Source organism: Mustela putorius, unplaced genomic scaffold (assembly GCF_011764305.1).
Source record: "Mustela putorius furo isolate JIRA1106 unplaced genomic scaffold, ASM1176430v1.1 tig00003858_pilon_pilon_pilon, whole genome shotgun sequence".
Lineage (NCBI taxonomy): Eukaryota > Metazoa > Chordata > Mammalia > Carnivora > Mustelidae > Mustela > Mustela putorius.
In genome coordinates, this window is record NW_025422010.1 from 50,142,190 (window position 1) to 50,158,916 (window position 16,727).

A 16,727-nucleotide genomic window follows, 5' to 3' on the forward strand; every position below is an offset into this window, starting at 1 on the left:
CCATCACGAATTGCTTATGTAGTTGCTATTTTGAAATTGTCTTTGATTCCTTGCCCTTATCTCCCCCACTTCGCATTTTACCGCTTCTTTCTCTGTGGTATCTCTAAAGTCTGGCTTTTCCTTTTCCTCTCTACAACCAATTCCTGGAATGGGTCTTTGTCGTCTCTTATGTTGACCACTCTGGTCTGCATCTCTATTCCAAATGCACCACAGTTGGCCTGTCGTTCAGGAACTGTTCACAAGCAGATTGGGCAAGGTAAGATTGCTTACCCATCATCTTTATTACCATTACACTCAAGAAAATGCTCTTAAGACATTTTAGGAATTGGCTGTTAACTGTCATTGGGGAAAATTTTTTTAAAGAGCACTGGCCACTGCTGCTACACATATTTTGAGCCACATAGTTCTTGAATTGTTGAACCCTGGCCTTCTGTAAACTGTACCGACTGTTCTTTCTAAACAGATGACTAAATCCATGAATAAAGAATTGACATTAGCAAAAACATGCATAGTTTGAAAACTGGTCTTTTCCCCTAGATGTCAGTGATTTTTTTTCTGTTGTATTTCTTATAATTGGTTTTTGCCAGTAAAACTTAGTCTAGGACAGATATTAGAATTAAATTATAATATTCCATCAAAAAAACCCTCTCTGATTTACAAACACTTTACTGCCTGCATAACTTTGGGAACCCCATGATTTGTGTGAGGCAGAGACACACATTCTCTTACTTTCCTCAGTCTGAGGTACATTAAGCCGAATCTGTCACTTTATGGACAGGCCTACATTCTGATCCTACTGAGAATTTTTTTTTCTGTGGATTAGTCAACTAAGTTTGCCATGTGGTGGGTACTTTGGTCTAAGAGCACAGATCTAGTTTATTTAAGAAGAAATTTTTTTAAAAAGGCAATGTTAAGTTTCATACTGCCTCCTCTTGAATTCTATCCTGAGTGTCCTCAACTTTTCCAATGATTTTTAGAACTGAAGGCAGTTCAGTAGAAGCTTTATGTCTGAATCTTTGTGTTTAAAATAGTCTTGATAATTGACCTTTTCTTTTAGAGAAAAGATGATCATTCATGTGGGCCTTAAAGTGACTTTTACAGAATTAGAAATGTTCAAGTATCATTTCTTTTTTTTTTCTAAAATATGTTTACTCTGGACGCCTGGGTGGCTCAGTTGGTTAAGCAGCTGCCCTCAGCTCGGGTCATGATCCCAGCGTCCTGTGATCGAGTCCCACATCGGGCTCCTTGCTCGGCGGGGAGCCTGCTTCTCCCTCTGCCTCTGCCTGCCGTTCTGTCTGCCTGTGCTCGCTCTCTCTCCCTCTCTCTCTCTGACAAATAAATAAATTTTAAAAAAATAATAAATTAAATAAAATATGTTTACTCATTAGAATAAGCAACTTGCAAGAAGTCTCTAAGACTGAATGTAGAATAAAGATTCCATGACAAGAAAGGATTGAGGCTTTTCACAGAGCGGGTGTTCTTTCACTCTGAGAGCCCCATTTTAGAGTTGGCACAGGTTTTTCTCCAGACCTGGCTTAACACTAGACTTAAGTCTTCTGTGGAAAGAAATTTCACCAAAGAGTTTTCATCAGTTTAATGATTTAAAACATCTGAAATTCGATTCCATATTGCAGACATCAAGTCAGCAACAGGATTATTTATGCCTGTTTCAGTCATGAGAGCAGTCTGCATGATAATTTATAAAACAACTACTGAGCAGCATTAAGTGACAGAGGTTGGTCACCCAGCCCTGGTCGGCGGTTCCTCAGCCGGTTTGGTGATGGCCTGTCAGCTGCTCCCCTACAGCCTTCTGCGTGGTTCACACCAGAACCTGTACTGCCTGTCCCCGCTGTGGCCCTCCGCTGTTCCTCCCGGCATGGCTCGGTCTCCAATCTCTATACACTAACCCCAGACTAGCAACGCTGTGGTTGTGGGGACCTGCCCTCTACCACGCTCTATATGTGGTAAAGCTAGCTGGCACTTTCTAAGGCATCGGTTTGGGTCTGTTTGGCCCTAAGAAACAGAAATGCCTTGTATGAGGGTACGTCTTTGAGCAACATCTCTGCACTAAGGTCAGAAAATAAACTATTAAGATATTCATACAAAAGGTCTTTACATATCCCTAAGATCAGGGGATTTTTTTTTTTTTTTTGAAGAAGCTGAAAAGAGATAGCACATCAACTGACAAAGTACAGATAGAGTTCTTGTTAAGTCCCTGCTTTTCTCTCCTCTTTGGTTTTCCCCTTGCTTGCTCTGACGAGAATTTGTCCTGTTCCTCTTTTTGGTAATTCTTTTGGTTTTAACATCTTCCACGGTCAGTAAAACAGAACCTAATTTGATGGGAACCCAGTTACTAACATTGCTTGTTTAAATTTGCTCTAAAAGTCTAGTTGAATATCCTTTTCTTTTGTTGTAACTCAATAAAAGTATAAATTTAATATTTGTTACCATTAGGGTTCACATGAGTCGTAAATATCCTTTGCCTGGTTCTCGAAAGCATTGATAAGTTTCATTTGTTTGATTTATCAACCTGTGTTCCTCAGTATACTACAGGAAGTGGTCTATATGTAGTATATATACTATATACTATATAAAGTGGTCTGCTAAATAAAGTGATAGTTCTAGGATGAAATTAAGAATGAGATCTTATTTGTAAAGCATTTGTTTTATTATATTTATACCATTTCCATAGGTTTTATTTTAATCTTTATATCCTCCTCTAAATACCCCCTCTTCTTTTTTTTTTTTTTTAAACAGCAAAGGACAAGGTTGCTCTCTTGATAGGAAATATGAATTACTGGGAGCACCCCAAGCTTAAAGCACCATTGGTGGATGTATATGAATTGACCAACTTGTTAAGACAACTAGATTTCAAAGTTGTTTCACTGTTGGATCTCACTGAGTATGAGATGCGAAATGCTGTGGATGAATTTTTACTACTTTTAGACAAAGGAGTATATGGTAAGATATTTATGATCTTGGTTTTTATAATTATCCACTCGTTACTGTACAAGTTAGGTTAAGAGACAAAAATCAGAGAAAGGTATAGTAAACACATCCAGCTAAAGTGTGTGAATGAATTGTTTGTGAATTAATTTTACAACTGAAATTGTGAAAATGATGGATTTAATCTTCATTCTGAAGTTCCATGTGAACAATTAGCTCAGTGTCCTAACTTTCATATCGCTTATTTTATCAAAACAATATTGTTCTTACTAGAATTTTTTCCTGTCTTAATTGATTTTGTGTTTTATTGATAAGAACTGAAGTACAGTGAAGCTCAATGACCAAATAGCACGTCGTATACGCGTATGTGTATCGTCCTGCTGTGTGGGGGGGGGGGTACAGAGGGAAGCAAGTGTACATTCTGTATGTTTTAGTCTTCTATTGCCTAGTATTTTCTAGTCCTTTAGCAGGAACTAGAATTTAGCAAGAATATATTGGTGAATGAAGCATATGAAAGCAATTTGTGAACGAAAGCTCTATACAAACATAGAGGTGGGCCCCCACAGAAATTCTAATGGTAAATTTGTAAACATTTTACTCATTCTCTCATTTAAATGTGAAGAACACCACAAATACGGTACAGATTTTTTAGAGACAGAATATGCTGTCAGTAGTAAGTGATTTCTTTGGTAAGTTACTTCTTGTAATGGGTAGAAGCACACACGGAAGGCCAGCCGGCGAGGTTCTCGGAGCGGTTATCCCCCAGGCTCTGTGTGCGGTGATACTGTGCTGTCACATGTGACTGCCAGCCAGATGGCATCCCCGGGTCTGTTGTTAGGCATGCTGGTGTTGAAGTAGCAGTTTAGCTTCTGTGTCTTTCAAATTATTTTACTTCAATAATTTTTAAGTTTATTTATTTATTTTTTAAAGATTTTATTTGTTTACTTGAGAGAGAGAGCATGAGAGAGAAGAAGGTCAGAGGGAGAAGCAGACTCCCCACAGAGCTGGGAGCCCGATGTGGGGCTCTATCCCAGGACTCCAGGATCACGACCTGAGCTGAAGGCAGTGGTTCAACCCACTGAGCAACCCAGGCACCCCAATAATTTCTAAGTTTAACCCTTCATTTATAGTTAGACTGATATGATGAAGTGGGCTTGGTGGAATTGCTAATGGGTCTCAAAGGAGAATTTTTAATGGAAGAAAAAACTTTTCTTTCCCCAAGATTCAGCATGTCATTATATATGGGATGGGGAGAATCTTAAAATCTTATTTAAATGAGTTTCCTCTTAAATAAAATAATAGGATTACAGTTGTAACACAAATAAAAAAACAAAGTAAATATCTCAAATTTGGGATTTCAACTCTTAGGTTGATATTGTAATAACATAACCTTGTTTATGAGTGTGTAGAGTGGTAGTTCTGGGTGAGGACATTCATTTTTCTTATGAAAATATGGTAGAATATACTGTACAAATGTGCCTTCTTGGCAATTGCTTAATATGTTTTTAGTCTAGATTAAGATGGTGTTTTGAGGGGCACCTGGGTGGCTCAGTGGGTTAAGCCTCTGCCTTCAGCTCAGGTCATGATCTCAGGGTCCTGCAATGGAGCCCCACATCGGGCTCTCTGCTCAGTGGGGAGCCTGTCCCCCCGACTTCTTCTCTGCCAACTTGTGATCCCTCTCTGTCAAATAAATAAATAAAATATTTTTTTTAAAAAGATAGTGTTTTGATTCTTTTTATTGTATTTAATTTACCTCCGTTTACAAAGTACCAGGAAAGAATTCTAAAGCATCACTGAAAGGAATGAGGAAAAAGGGAAAAATATTAGCCAGCTTAGGGTTTAGGTTGGTAAAGTAGTTGATAAGGATTTATATTTTAAGGGGGGTAATGCGCGGGAAGGAGGAAAGGGAGAGAGATTCTTCAGCAGACTCCGTGCTGAGCACAGAACCTGTTGTAAGCCTCGATCTCAAGGACCCTGAGATCAGGAGCTGAAACCAAGAGTTGGATGCTTAACCAACGGAGCCACCCAGGCATCCCGAAAGCTAGGTGGCTTTTAAATCCTACTGATTGGTGTCCTAACAGAGTGACTGCATTATATTTTCAAGTATTGTGAATATGCTAAACATCAGGCACATCTGCATGAAATGTCAGTGGGGTAGAGGCTCACGGGGCGGCCTCCTCCTGCACCTTCACCTCCAGTCGGCAGCCCCAGGTCACGGCTGGTATCCCGTGGGGGAGGGGGCCGAGGCAGAGCATAGCAGATCCAGCGGGAACAACTGCAGAGAGGGAAAGTATACACTCAAGTTTATGCCCTTTTATATCCTGTTGCCCACGGGTTTGTAAAAGAAGCAAAAACTGCAACAGAACAGAACAGAAAATAGGTAATTCACTTTTAAAACAGATATAAACTTAAAAAACACACTAAAAGCAGGAATAACTGATTTCTGCCACGTGTCCTTGCAGACAAGTGGAGATAAAGATTTCCAGTTGCCATATGTAACTGTGGTAGGGAGCAACTGTTTGGCTTGCTATCTCCCCCACCCTGTGCCTTTCTACCCTCATCGCTTGCGGCAGTTTTGCCGTGCTTTTGTGGAGGAGGATGCTGAAGGAGCCTGGTCAGAATACGGCCAAAGCCTTACTTACTCTAGAGGAGTCGTTCGGCTCAGTGGAGCTGAGTGGCGAAGCAGGGGGGCCTCAAGTAAGCTCACCCAGGTCCGACACTCAGGCCTTTCTGCTGACCGGTGTGTAACTAGAACCAAGTTAGTTCACTTTCATAAGCCCAAAAAGACTTATGAAGTGGTAAACTAACATAATGAGGTGATTGTCGAATAAATAAGATAAAATAATTATCCCGGTGCCTGGCCCACTATTGTTGTAATTTCCTGAATTCCACTTTCCTTCACTTTATGTGGAGATTTGAACCCGGTGGCATTCCACATCAGGCCTCAACTAGAGAAACCTGGCTTCCATGTTGTTACATATTAAGGTTCAGCCTCAGATTCCTTTTTTTTTTTTTTTTTTTAATGGAGGTTTTAAGATGATCGTAATAGTGAGGCCATGAATAACCAGTACATGGACGGTTTGTATTATCTGAGAGTAAAGTTACTAGAATGGCAGCGGTAGTTACCACGAGACAGTGCAGCGGGAGCACAGCCCGGCCGGCGTCCAGATTCTGGCCCTGTCACTATTCATCAGTGTCTGTTTACAGTGTTCCCGTCTGTAAAAGGGGGACAGTAATATTACCTCCCTGGTCATGAGAGATGTGTCGTAAGGATCATAGGAGATGATAACCATATAGTTAAAGCACTTTTGTGTGAACAGGGGAGGAGCCATGTAGTTTGCTGCGGTGGCCATGGTCATGGTCAGAGCACGGTGCTCAGTGCACGGTGGGACAGCCTTCACCGAAGCGGTTCTTTTCTCTATGGACAAGAATGCATAGCTGTAATGAACTATATTCTTAGAAATCATGTTCCCCAGAAATAAAATTCCCTAAGGGTCTAATTGATAGGATAGTGTTTTGAAACACATTGAATATTTTGTCATTTATAAAGATACCTATTCTGTGCCTCTATCCTTGAGTAATGGAATAGTCGATTAAATTAATAAGTACTTACAGATGCAATTCTTAAAATACCATGATTTGGGCTAGTTTATTTTACATAAAAATGTTTAATCTCCCACAGTGTAATTTGGATGTAGACTTTGATACAAAATGCTTACACTTTTCATAAATCATTTTGGGGAGCACAAAAGGTATTTTGTTCTAAGTGCCTTAGTTTCGGTGATTGCAGAGCAGGACATATGGCACTGAAATAACAGACCACACGTAGGTTTCCCTGGTCACTGGAGACCGAACCTTCCCTTGGAGTTGGTCCTTCTCCCAAGTTGTAAGTCTTATTAGAGACAGACGCATTACGTGATACAACGGGGGCAATCCCCAAGCCCTCTGGCTGGCTGGCTAGTAATACCGGTTGTAGAAATGGTGCCATTTCTACTGCAAATCAGACTTTTGTGGGACGTTCTCCACATCTACTTCTGTCCTGATTGGTTTGCACTGTTAATTTAATGCATTCAAAAAGCATGTACTGAGTTTATTATATCCATAGCCCAGATAAAGAAGTATGCTACATGTTGAAGGAGATACAGAAAATAAAGAACATGATTTATATTCTCAAAATTAGAAGTCCCTTAATATATTTATATTCTCAAAGTTAGAAGGCACTTAATATAATGAGGAAAAAAATGCCTTTTTAGAGTCCAGCTACCTACCATCTATATGATTTTAAGCAAGTCATTTGATCTTTTTAATTTTCTCAAGAATATAATAAGGATATAAATTATTTAAAGGTAGCTATGTAGATTAAAATCAGTTCATGTATATGAAGGTGCTTTCAAAACCATGAAAAATCTCTACCAGTGTGTACGATTAATGTCTATTGTGATTTTTAGACAAGAAATGAACTGTAGGGTGTCCCCGAGGGGTGCTGCAGGGCTTCAAAGCAGGGCGAGCCTGCCATGTGTCAGAAAGCCAGAAACTGGGTGAGAGCCTGCCGAGTGTTCAGAGCCCGAGAAGACCCTCGAGGACTTGTCATGATCTGGGTGGACAGGAAGGAGATGGTCACCGGAGCAGGGTCATGAAGGTTAGAAATCAGCAGAGCTGGCTTTCAGAAGCTGTGAACAGACTGATGGGGAGGAGCGTCCCATGTTGTACGCAGGTCCCCTGCCCTGAGCACACAGAGCCCTCCTCTGAGGGGAAGAAGCACCTACCATGTGCCTAAGTGTTCCCAGACCCAAACAGGCTTCTTTACTACTGAAGTATACATCTTGCTAACAGATACACGCAGATACACTGAGGCGAAGCTCAGAGGCTCACAGACACAGCTCACAGCACTGGTGCTACTGCTGAGCTGCCCGGTATGGTTCCTGGGGAAGGGGGCCGTGCTGCCCCTCCAGGGCTCATGCCGGCCGCAGATACACTCAGCTCTGTTTTCACTTTTTGCCTTTTCTCGTCGAAGCAGAAATCCTCTTTGGGTTTCTTTTGAGTAACAAAAGTGGACAGTAGGGGCGCCTGGATGGCTCAGTGGGTTAAAGCCTCTGCCTTCAGCTCAGGTCATGATCCCAGGGTCCTGGGCTCGAGCCCCACATTGGACTCTGCTCTCTGGGGAGCCTGCTTCCTCCTCTCTCTCTGCCTGCCTCTCTGCCTACTTGTGATCTCTGTCTGTCAAATAAATAAATAAAATCTTTAAAAAAAAAAAAAAAAAGAAAAGAAAAAAGTGAATACTAATGTAGGTCTTTCATAAAAGCAAAGTGGTCTGATGCAAACTTCAAGAGCAAGGGGTACCTGCACTTGATAAAGAATTATAAATTTTACTCTTTTGAAGTATACAGTTCAGCGGCTTTTAGTATATATTCACAGAGCTGTGCATCAGTCACCTAATTGCAGAACGTTTTCATCATCCCAAAAAAGAAGCTCCATGTCCATTAGCTTCATTCTTCATTCCTCCTTATCCCACACCCCTGGCAACAACACATCCACTTTCCTAGCTTTATGGATTTACCTCTTTGAGACGGTTCATAGAATGGGATCATTCCATACATGTCCTTTTGTGTCTGGCTTTTTTTTACATGCCATGATGTTTTCAAGGTTCATCTGTGCTGTGTGATATTTTTGGCTGGATAATCACCGGCTGTATGGGCGTACCACATCACTCATCAGCAGACGGACATGTTGGTTGCATAAACTGTGTGGATCTTGTGAATAACACTGCTGCAAACACTCGTGTACACGTTCTTGTGTGGACACACATTTTTGGTTCTCTTGGGTATGTGTACCTTGGATTGCACTTGCATTGGCTGGGTCATAGGGTAATTCTGAGTTTAATTTTTTGAGGAACTGCCTCACCTCTTTCCAAAGTGCGTGCACTGTTGTATATTCCCACCAGAAATAAATGAGGTTTCCACTTTTTCTACATCTTTGCCAGCACTTGTTATTGCCTGTGTTTATTATAGCCGCCTTAGTAAGTGCAAAGCGGTGGCTCATCGTTTTGTTTTGCTTTTCATGTACTTATTTGCATTTGTATATCCTCTTTGGAGAAATGTTTATTCAGGTTTTCTGCCCATTTTTTTAATGGGGTATTTGTCTTTTTATAGTTAAATTGAAGAGTTCTTTACATATTCTAGACACAAGTTATCCTTTTAGATACATGATTTGCAAATATTCTCCCTTATTCTTCAGGTTGTTTTCTCACTTACTTGATCTTCATTGCTTAGTGACTTAAATCCACTCCCTGTGTCGTGATTTTCAAAATGCTCCCTATCAATGCGCTCTCACTCCCATTTACAGCAATACCTGGATTCTTGGCCGGGCTGGTCTCCTTTCTGTGAGCGCCATTCTGGATCCTCACCTTGTTTGCTGCCGCTGTTCCTGCCTCTAATGAACCTCACTCTTCTCTCTCCCTTTCTAGATTGCACCCAGGCTCTCAAGGCCACCCACCTCACCTCACCCTGCCTCCCCTCTGCACCCTGCTCCTATCAGGCAGGGTTTCCTTAACCACATAATTTATGGCATTTCATTATGTGCTGACTTTCTTTGTTCTTTGACTAACAGCAGGAGCAGGACTGAATGAGTTGCAGGCTCCCTGGGCCAGGAACTTTGTCTTCCTTTTCATTTCTTTCAGTGCCTACATGGTTTCATTCAGGGCACAGACGGGATAGAATAAACCCACACTGAATAAATGAATGCGCCCATTTTGTCATTTGTTACCTGAAATGTTACATAAGAAAGAACCATGTTTCCCATTTTAGTAGGAGTTCAAGTAAAGTAGGCCGGGGTCCTGCCTTCTAGGACCGAATGAAACACATTGTTTTAGTGTTCAGAGCCCCGTTCTTTGCTAGGGATTGGGCCTGTAGATAAAAAGGATTAGTTTTTCTGTTCCCTGTCTCAGTGCCTTTATACTGTTAAATATAGGGTCCCATAGAAGTCATCATACCCAGAATGCTGAGAGAGCATCAGTGGACCTTAGAAACTGCATGCTCAGGGGAGGATGTCTTCACAAGTATTTCTATCAAATATTGTTATAAGGAAGCCCATATTGATGTCTTGGGGGAGTCGTTGTATAGCCAAAATAAACTTCTTTTCAAGAATATCTTCAGAATTGTTTGGTACACGTTTTATATTATCATTTCTCAGCAAAGAAATAATGACTCATCTATGGAACACTAAAAGGAACCCAAATTTTAGATTATTAATTCAAGAGACTCTAGATGGAAAATTAATGATAATTATATCTCTTAAGAAAAGAAAAAATAATCATGAAAACAGATTTCCCTTCTCTGCTTAGAGAAAGCTACATTTATATTTTTATAGCCCTTACTCACATTCTGTGGAAATAACTGTGGAATTTCTTGTTCTGGATATGGCCGTTGCTACTTGTCTGAACTGTGTTTATTTGTCCATCCATTAAAAATTTACTGAGTCCTTCAGTGTGCCAGGAATACACAGATAAAGATAATACCAACCCTGCCTTGCGGGAGCTCTTGGTCTCCTGATCTCATGGAGGAGACACAGGAGTCAACAAAGAAGTCTTTAGCCTTTTTCTTTGTTGTACATCATGAGATAAAATTGGACTCCATGTTATACCATTGTTTACAAATGTATTATTTTTACGAATTAAAATACACTTTAGGACAGCATCTCAGTGTTGGTTTAAGTGCAATACTTGAAGACTTGTCAAAATAATTTTCTGTACAAATTTAGTTAACATGGACTGTGTTTATAATTGGATATCTCTTAAATAAGCTTGCATTAACTTGAAAACAAAGTCTGGGTTTTTTTTTCCTAAAGAGTGCTACATGTGTGTTCAGAGTGCAATTTAGAATTAATTTTTACCTCTTTTTTTTTTTTTTTTCCTTTCCAGGGTTGTTATATTATGCAGGGCATGGTTATGAAAACTTTGGCAACAGCTTTATGGTCCCTGTTGATGCTCCAAATCCATATAGGTCTGAAAACTGTCTATGTGTACAAAATATACTGAAACTGATGCAAGAAAAAGAAACTGGGCTTAACGTGTTCTTGTTGGACATGTGTAGGAAAAGGTAAACTGCCTCATCTTTGTTAAACAAAGCTCATTGGAGTTAGATTAATACCAGCCTTGACAGTGAAATCGAAGGCAAACTTGGGAATGCTGAGAAGCACTCAGGCTTGTGAGTTTGTAATTACAGATTGAAACTGACCAAGGAGGAAACTCCATTTCTCTATATGTAGTTAATCACTTTAACTTTTTTCCTATTTGTTATAGAACAAAAGTGAGGAACTAAAGGGTATGCATATGTATTTATATTCCAGAAGGTTCAACTCTTCAGAATGTTTGTAGATGTCTCTAGTCCTCACTGCACTGATTTCTCCCGGAACTGATAGAAACAGTACACATAGAGCTGGGCCTCTGTCAGTCCTGGTCTCGCAGATATGGGAGTGTTGCCAGACCAGGTGTTTGAAGGTGTGGATCCCAGTTCTTGGTCACTGGGTTCCTAAGGAATAGCACCAGTGATTATTCCTCTCGGAAATACAGTTCTGTGCTTGCTCAGCCCATACGGATGAGAAACCAGGGTCAGAGTTCAGACGTAACTTCAGTTTTAAAGCTAACCAGAGAAAAGGTGTTGTGCCTGTCTGCTATCTCAACAGGAGAAAAGCCCTAGATTATTTAGGGGTAAATATGTACCTGATTTGATAAAGGCATTTTGAATCAGTTATGTATAATAGAATATCATTATCAGATTTTCCATTATATTATTACTTACGCTCTTTTTAAAATGCTGTTTAACTTTTTTCATATTTGTATCTGTCCTTCTCCCTCCTCCCTTTTAAATAGAAACGACTATGATGACACTATCCCAATCTTGGATGCGCTAAAAGTCACTGCCAATATTGTGTTTGGATACGCCACGTAAGGAATTTTACATTCATGTTCAAGATGCATTCATTTTTCAATGACTTCTTTTTGATGAAAGATGAGAAGCCTAGATATATCCATAGGAATGTAGGCATAAATTTTCATCCTTGATAATTCTTGAAAGGATAAATGAGTTAAATAATTGACTTTAGCTCCTCATATCTTGGCATCTTCTTTTTACTTACCCCCGGAGCATTTAGTTCCTGCTTAAAGATAAGCTCCACAATGAGGGTGTCATGCAAAAGGCAGGGAAGCAAATGAGGCTCATGAGTATTTACACAAGTCCCGGGTGGCAAGTGTTTACTTTTTAAAAAAATTTGTCTTTTTGCTGTGTTTAAGGTGTCAAGGAGCAGAAGCTTTTGAAATCCAGCATTCTGGGCTGGCAAATGGAATTTTTATGAAATTTTTAAAAGATAGATTATTAGAAGACAAGAAAATTACTGTGTTACTGGATGAAGTTGCAGAAGGTAAAATAAAAAATAAAGAGAAAGCTACTCGGGGTTCTCTGAGGATTGTTTTATTCCTACCGTTAATTGTGCAGGTTTGGAGTTAGTATTTTTTTTTTTTTAAGATTATTTATTTTATTCATGAGAGACAGAGAGAGGCAGAGGAAGAAGCAGGCTCTCCACAGAGCAGGGAGCCCGATGTGGTACTTGATCCCAGGACCCTGGGATCACGATCTGAGCCGAAGGTAGATGCTTAACTGACTGAGCTACCCAGGCGCGCCAGTATTTATTTTTATAAAGCAATTTTTTCTAGAACATTCAGCAACACTCGTGTTTGATTCCTTCCTCCCTCCTCCTCTCCCTGGTGACTAAGCTTTGTGCCATCTACTAAACTTTGTGCCATGTGTGCAGCATGACTCGAGCTACAAGGCTGGTCCCGGGCAAGACTGAAATCAGTCAAGTTTCATCCTCAGAGCTCTGTACCTCGTTTGTGCCTCATGCCTGGTGCATGGCTCTGTGGGCTTGTTTGCAGAGAGACTTGTCCAGAGAACATCCTCTCCCAGGATCAGACTGATCCAGTTTTGCAGATATTTTGAGACTTGGGTGGAAAAGGCTGGGTTCTTTTTTTTTTTTAATGGACTTCATGGTTCTTAAATTCTATTTTCAGGACATGATCTTAGAGGGCTCACATCATGTCTTCCATTTCCTTGTGATCCCTTTCCTTCTCAGCATAATGTTATGCTCCTGTCGAGGGCCAAACAAGTACATATAGATTGCCAGGTGTTTTTTGAAATGCCATTTTAGAAGCCATGCCAAAAGGCAATCCTTTTGCAAACCAGCCCTTGAGAAACGGGAGTTTCAAGGGTGTTCTAAAGATGGCAGGTGGAGTATAGGATACGTGAGTGTTTCACTAAGAGCCATGAGTCACTTTTGTTTATTTTGATGTTTTTATCAGTGTAGATCTCTTAGCTAGATCACCTGACTTAACCACTTTCCCATTTAACATAGACAACCAGAGCTTTGACCTCCTCCCACCATCCTGCTTCAACCGGAAAAGTTCTGCTTTTATCTGGTTTTTATATTTGGCTTCTATTTAAGAATAGATTCTTCTGTTTAACAATCTTAGTTTTACCTCTTTTTTTTCCAGATAAGTAATGACATATCAAAGACCAGATATTATTACTTTATAACTTTATTTATTAATAATAATACATACAGTAGTAAGGGAAACTATAATTTTGTTCATATTAAAGAATATGATATATATGGCTTTATAAATTTAAATTGACATTTATCAGTAATCACAAGTCTTTGCCTGAAACATGTTAATGAAATGGAGCATGCATATAGGATAACAGTTTTGTTAAGTTCAAAACCTCAAACATTAAGGGCACCGGGTGGCTCAGTCAGTTAAGCGACTGCTTCTAGTTTATATCATGACCCAGGGTCCTGAGATCAAACCCCACATTGGGCTCCCTGCTCGGCAGGGACCCTGGTTCTCCCGCTTGTTCCTGGCTCATGCTCTCTATTGCTATCTCTGTCTCTCTCTCAAATAAATAAATAAAATCTTTAAAAAAAACCAAAAAACTAAAACATTAGCATAAACCACTTACCAATGCCTGTGCATAAGTGAAAATTAAGACAGACATGGGAACATAGGTACTACATTGAACAGTGGTTATTTTGAGTCAGGGGAGAGGAATGGTGGTCCTTTAACCATATCAGTAGTTGCAACACATTATTTCCTTGCTTAAAAATAAAGCTATCTGACGCAAAGATGGGCATGAAATCTTACCTTTTGCATAGTTAGGTAGTCATTTGTTTACTAAATACATGTATTTCTCAACAGAGTATAGACATAAAGTTATCATGGCTGCCCTTTCAGTAAAGATAGGTACTTTCGGGGCGCCTAGGCGTCTCAGTCATTAAGCGTCTGCCTTCAGCTCAGGTCATGGATCCCAGGGTTCTGGGATCGAGCCCTGCATTGGGCTCCCTGAAGGGAGCCTGCTTCTCTCTCTCTCTCCCTCTGCCCTTCCCCGCCACTTCTTCTCTCTCTCTCAAATAAATAAAAATCTTTGAAGGAAGGAATGTACTTTCAATTCTTTGTGCATTTTAAGGCTTAAGATATTAATTCTATGATAATAGAATTATAGAAGATAAAAGCTAAAAGGGGATCTTCAGAAGTTTCCTGGCCTAATATTTTTCTCTGTTTCCCATTACTTTAAACCATGCCCGGCACATAATAGGTGTTCAGTAAAATAGCTGTTGAGTGAGTGATCTGAGAATGTAACTGGATTTGCAGGAGAGTTCTTGACCTAAATATTTAAAACGTGAAAAGATTGTGGTCTTGATACTTATTTGTTATCTTTTAGATATGGGTAAATGTCACCTCACCAAAGGCAAACAGGCTCTAGAGATTCGGAGTAGCTTGTCTGAAAAGAGAGCACTCACTGACCCAATCCAGGGAACAGCGTATTCTGCAGAGTCTCTGGTGCGGAATCTGCAGTGGGCCAAAGCACACGGTACGGTGAGGCCTGGTTCTTGTGAGGTTTTCCTACGATATGCTCTATTAAATCATGAAGGAGGTTTTTTTCCCTTCTGGATAAATAGTTGTGATTTTTTGTTTTGTTTTGTTTTGTTTTTTGATAGTTTTTCTCTCGATTTTTTCGTGAAAGTATTTTAACCTGGTAGGCAAGCCCCAAACTAAACAACTTATCTAATATACAGTCCCTTGGATTTTCTTAAATTGTGAGCTGTTGGAAGTGTGCTGTTTGAAAAATCAGACAGGCCTGGGTTCTGATCCTGTCTCTACCACTTGATAAACTTGTTATCTATAAATGGGGGCAAGAACTGATCCTTGGAAGGCTGTTGGTTATTGGATGCGATCTCACATGCGAAGAAACAAGCATGCTGGTCAGTAAATATTATATGCTCCTGGGTATTACTGAGAATTCTCTCCCTGCGACTCTTGCATCAGTGAGTCAGTGCAAGATAAGAGACAGTGAGGGGGAAATCCTATCTGTAACTTAATTACCTTTGGTAATTCTATGTGATTTAGTGAAAAGGTGAATTTAAATTATTGACTGAAGTAAAAATGTTTCATTTGCTGTGAGCCCCAAATATTTGCATGGTGAATCCCTTATTGTAGATAAGTGAAAATTATATTTGGTAAATTTCTGTATAAGAGTCTGTTTTTCATAATAGTCTGTTCTCTGAAATAGACTTTTGGCTAAATATGTCAAAGCACTTTAAAATATAAAATGTTGTAAATGTATTGTCTTGGCTTTCCAGATAATTGGATAAGTAATTGAAATTTATTCTTTTCATTTAAAAAAGATCTAAACAACAGCAATAACAAAATCATGGTGATAAGTTTCAACAGTAAAAAAAAGCTTATGAAATGAAATGAAGGGAGCATCTCTTTACTTGGTGGATAAGCTGCTGCCCAATTCATGAATTGCCTAATAAAGTCAATTAGATCTTCAAATTTAAAAAAAAGAAAGAAAGAAACTTTATACATGGCCTGGTCCAATATTTTTCTCTGTTTGCTGATTACTTTGAACCATGCCTGGTACATAGTATGTGTTCAGTAAAGTAGTTGTTGAGTGAGGGAGTGAATGGGTGCTGCTCAGAACAGAACCACATTTACACCAGAGTTCTTGGCCTAAATATTTAAAACATAATGAAAAGATTGTGGTCTTTAAATAATACTGATTTCTTGTCTTTTAGATGTAGGTAACTATCTCCGTACCAAGGCAAACAGGCTCTAGAGCTGTAGTTTGTCTGGAAAGAGAGCACTTTTTTTTTTGGTATTTTGTATGTTAAAGAGCTCGTGCAAAATGGTAAAAGGAGAAACATTAACATCATTAATCATTAAACATTAACATTAATTAATCATCAAACAATGCAAATTTAGCCTATACAATTTGAGAATATATTAATAATTAAGAAACAAATATGGAAAATAATAAACTTAAGTAGTAATTAGAGAAAATAAAGTTAGAACTATGATAGGGGCGCCTGGGTGGCTCAGTGGGTTAAAGCCTCTGCCTTCGGCTCAGGTCATGATCTCGGGGTCCTGGGATCGAGCCACACATCAGGCTCTGCTCAGCAGGGAGCCTGCTTCCCTTCCTCTCTCTCTGCCTGCCTCTCTGCCTACTGGTGATCTCTGTCTGTCAAATAAATAAATAAAATCTTAAAAAAAAAATCAGAACTCTGATAGAGTAGTTCTTCCTTTTTAATCCCATCAACTAGGTAAACACTTCGAAAATTACTACTACTTCATTTTGGAAATGTATGGTGAGATCTATGTACGTGTATGTAAATATATGTAAATGTTATATGTAAATGAGAGTATCACATATGAGAAACCATCAAGCAGCTATATC

General features: G+C 39.5%; 1 protein-coding gene across 2 annotated transcripts in view; it reads left to right on the top strand.

Moving 5' to 3' along the window:
• Positions 1–16,727, top strand: part of MALT1 (MALT1 paracaspase) — a 57,596-nt gene that overhangs the window by 37,035 nt on the left and 3,834 nt on the right. For both annotated transcript variants that reach the window (XM_045065673.1, XM_045065674.1), the window contains 5 exons: positions 2,758–2,961; positions 10,862–11,039; positions 11,813–11,887; positions 12,233–12,360; positions 14,712–14,861. In XM_045065673.1, coding sequence (XP_044921608.1) covers positions 2,758–2,961; positions 10,862–11,039; positions 11,813–11,887; positions 12,233–12,360; positions 14,712–14,861 — 735 coding nt within the window. The remainder of the gene's footprint in view (positions 1–2,757; positions 2,962–10,861; positions 11,040–11,812; positions 11,888–12,232; positions 12,361–14,711; positions 14,862–16,727) is intronic.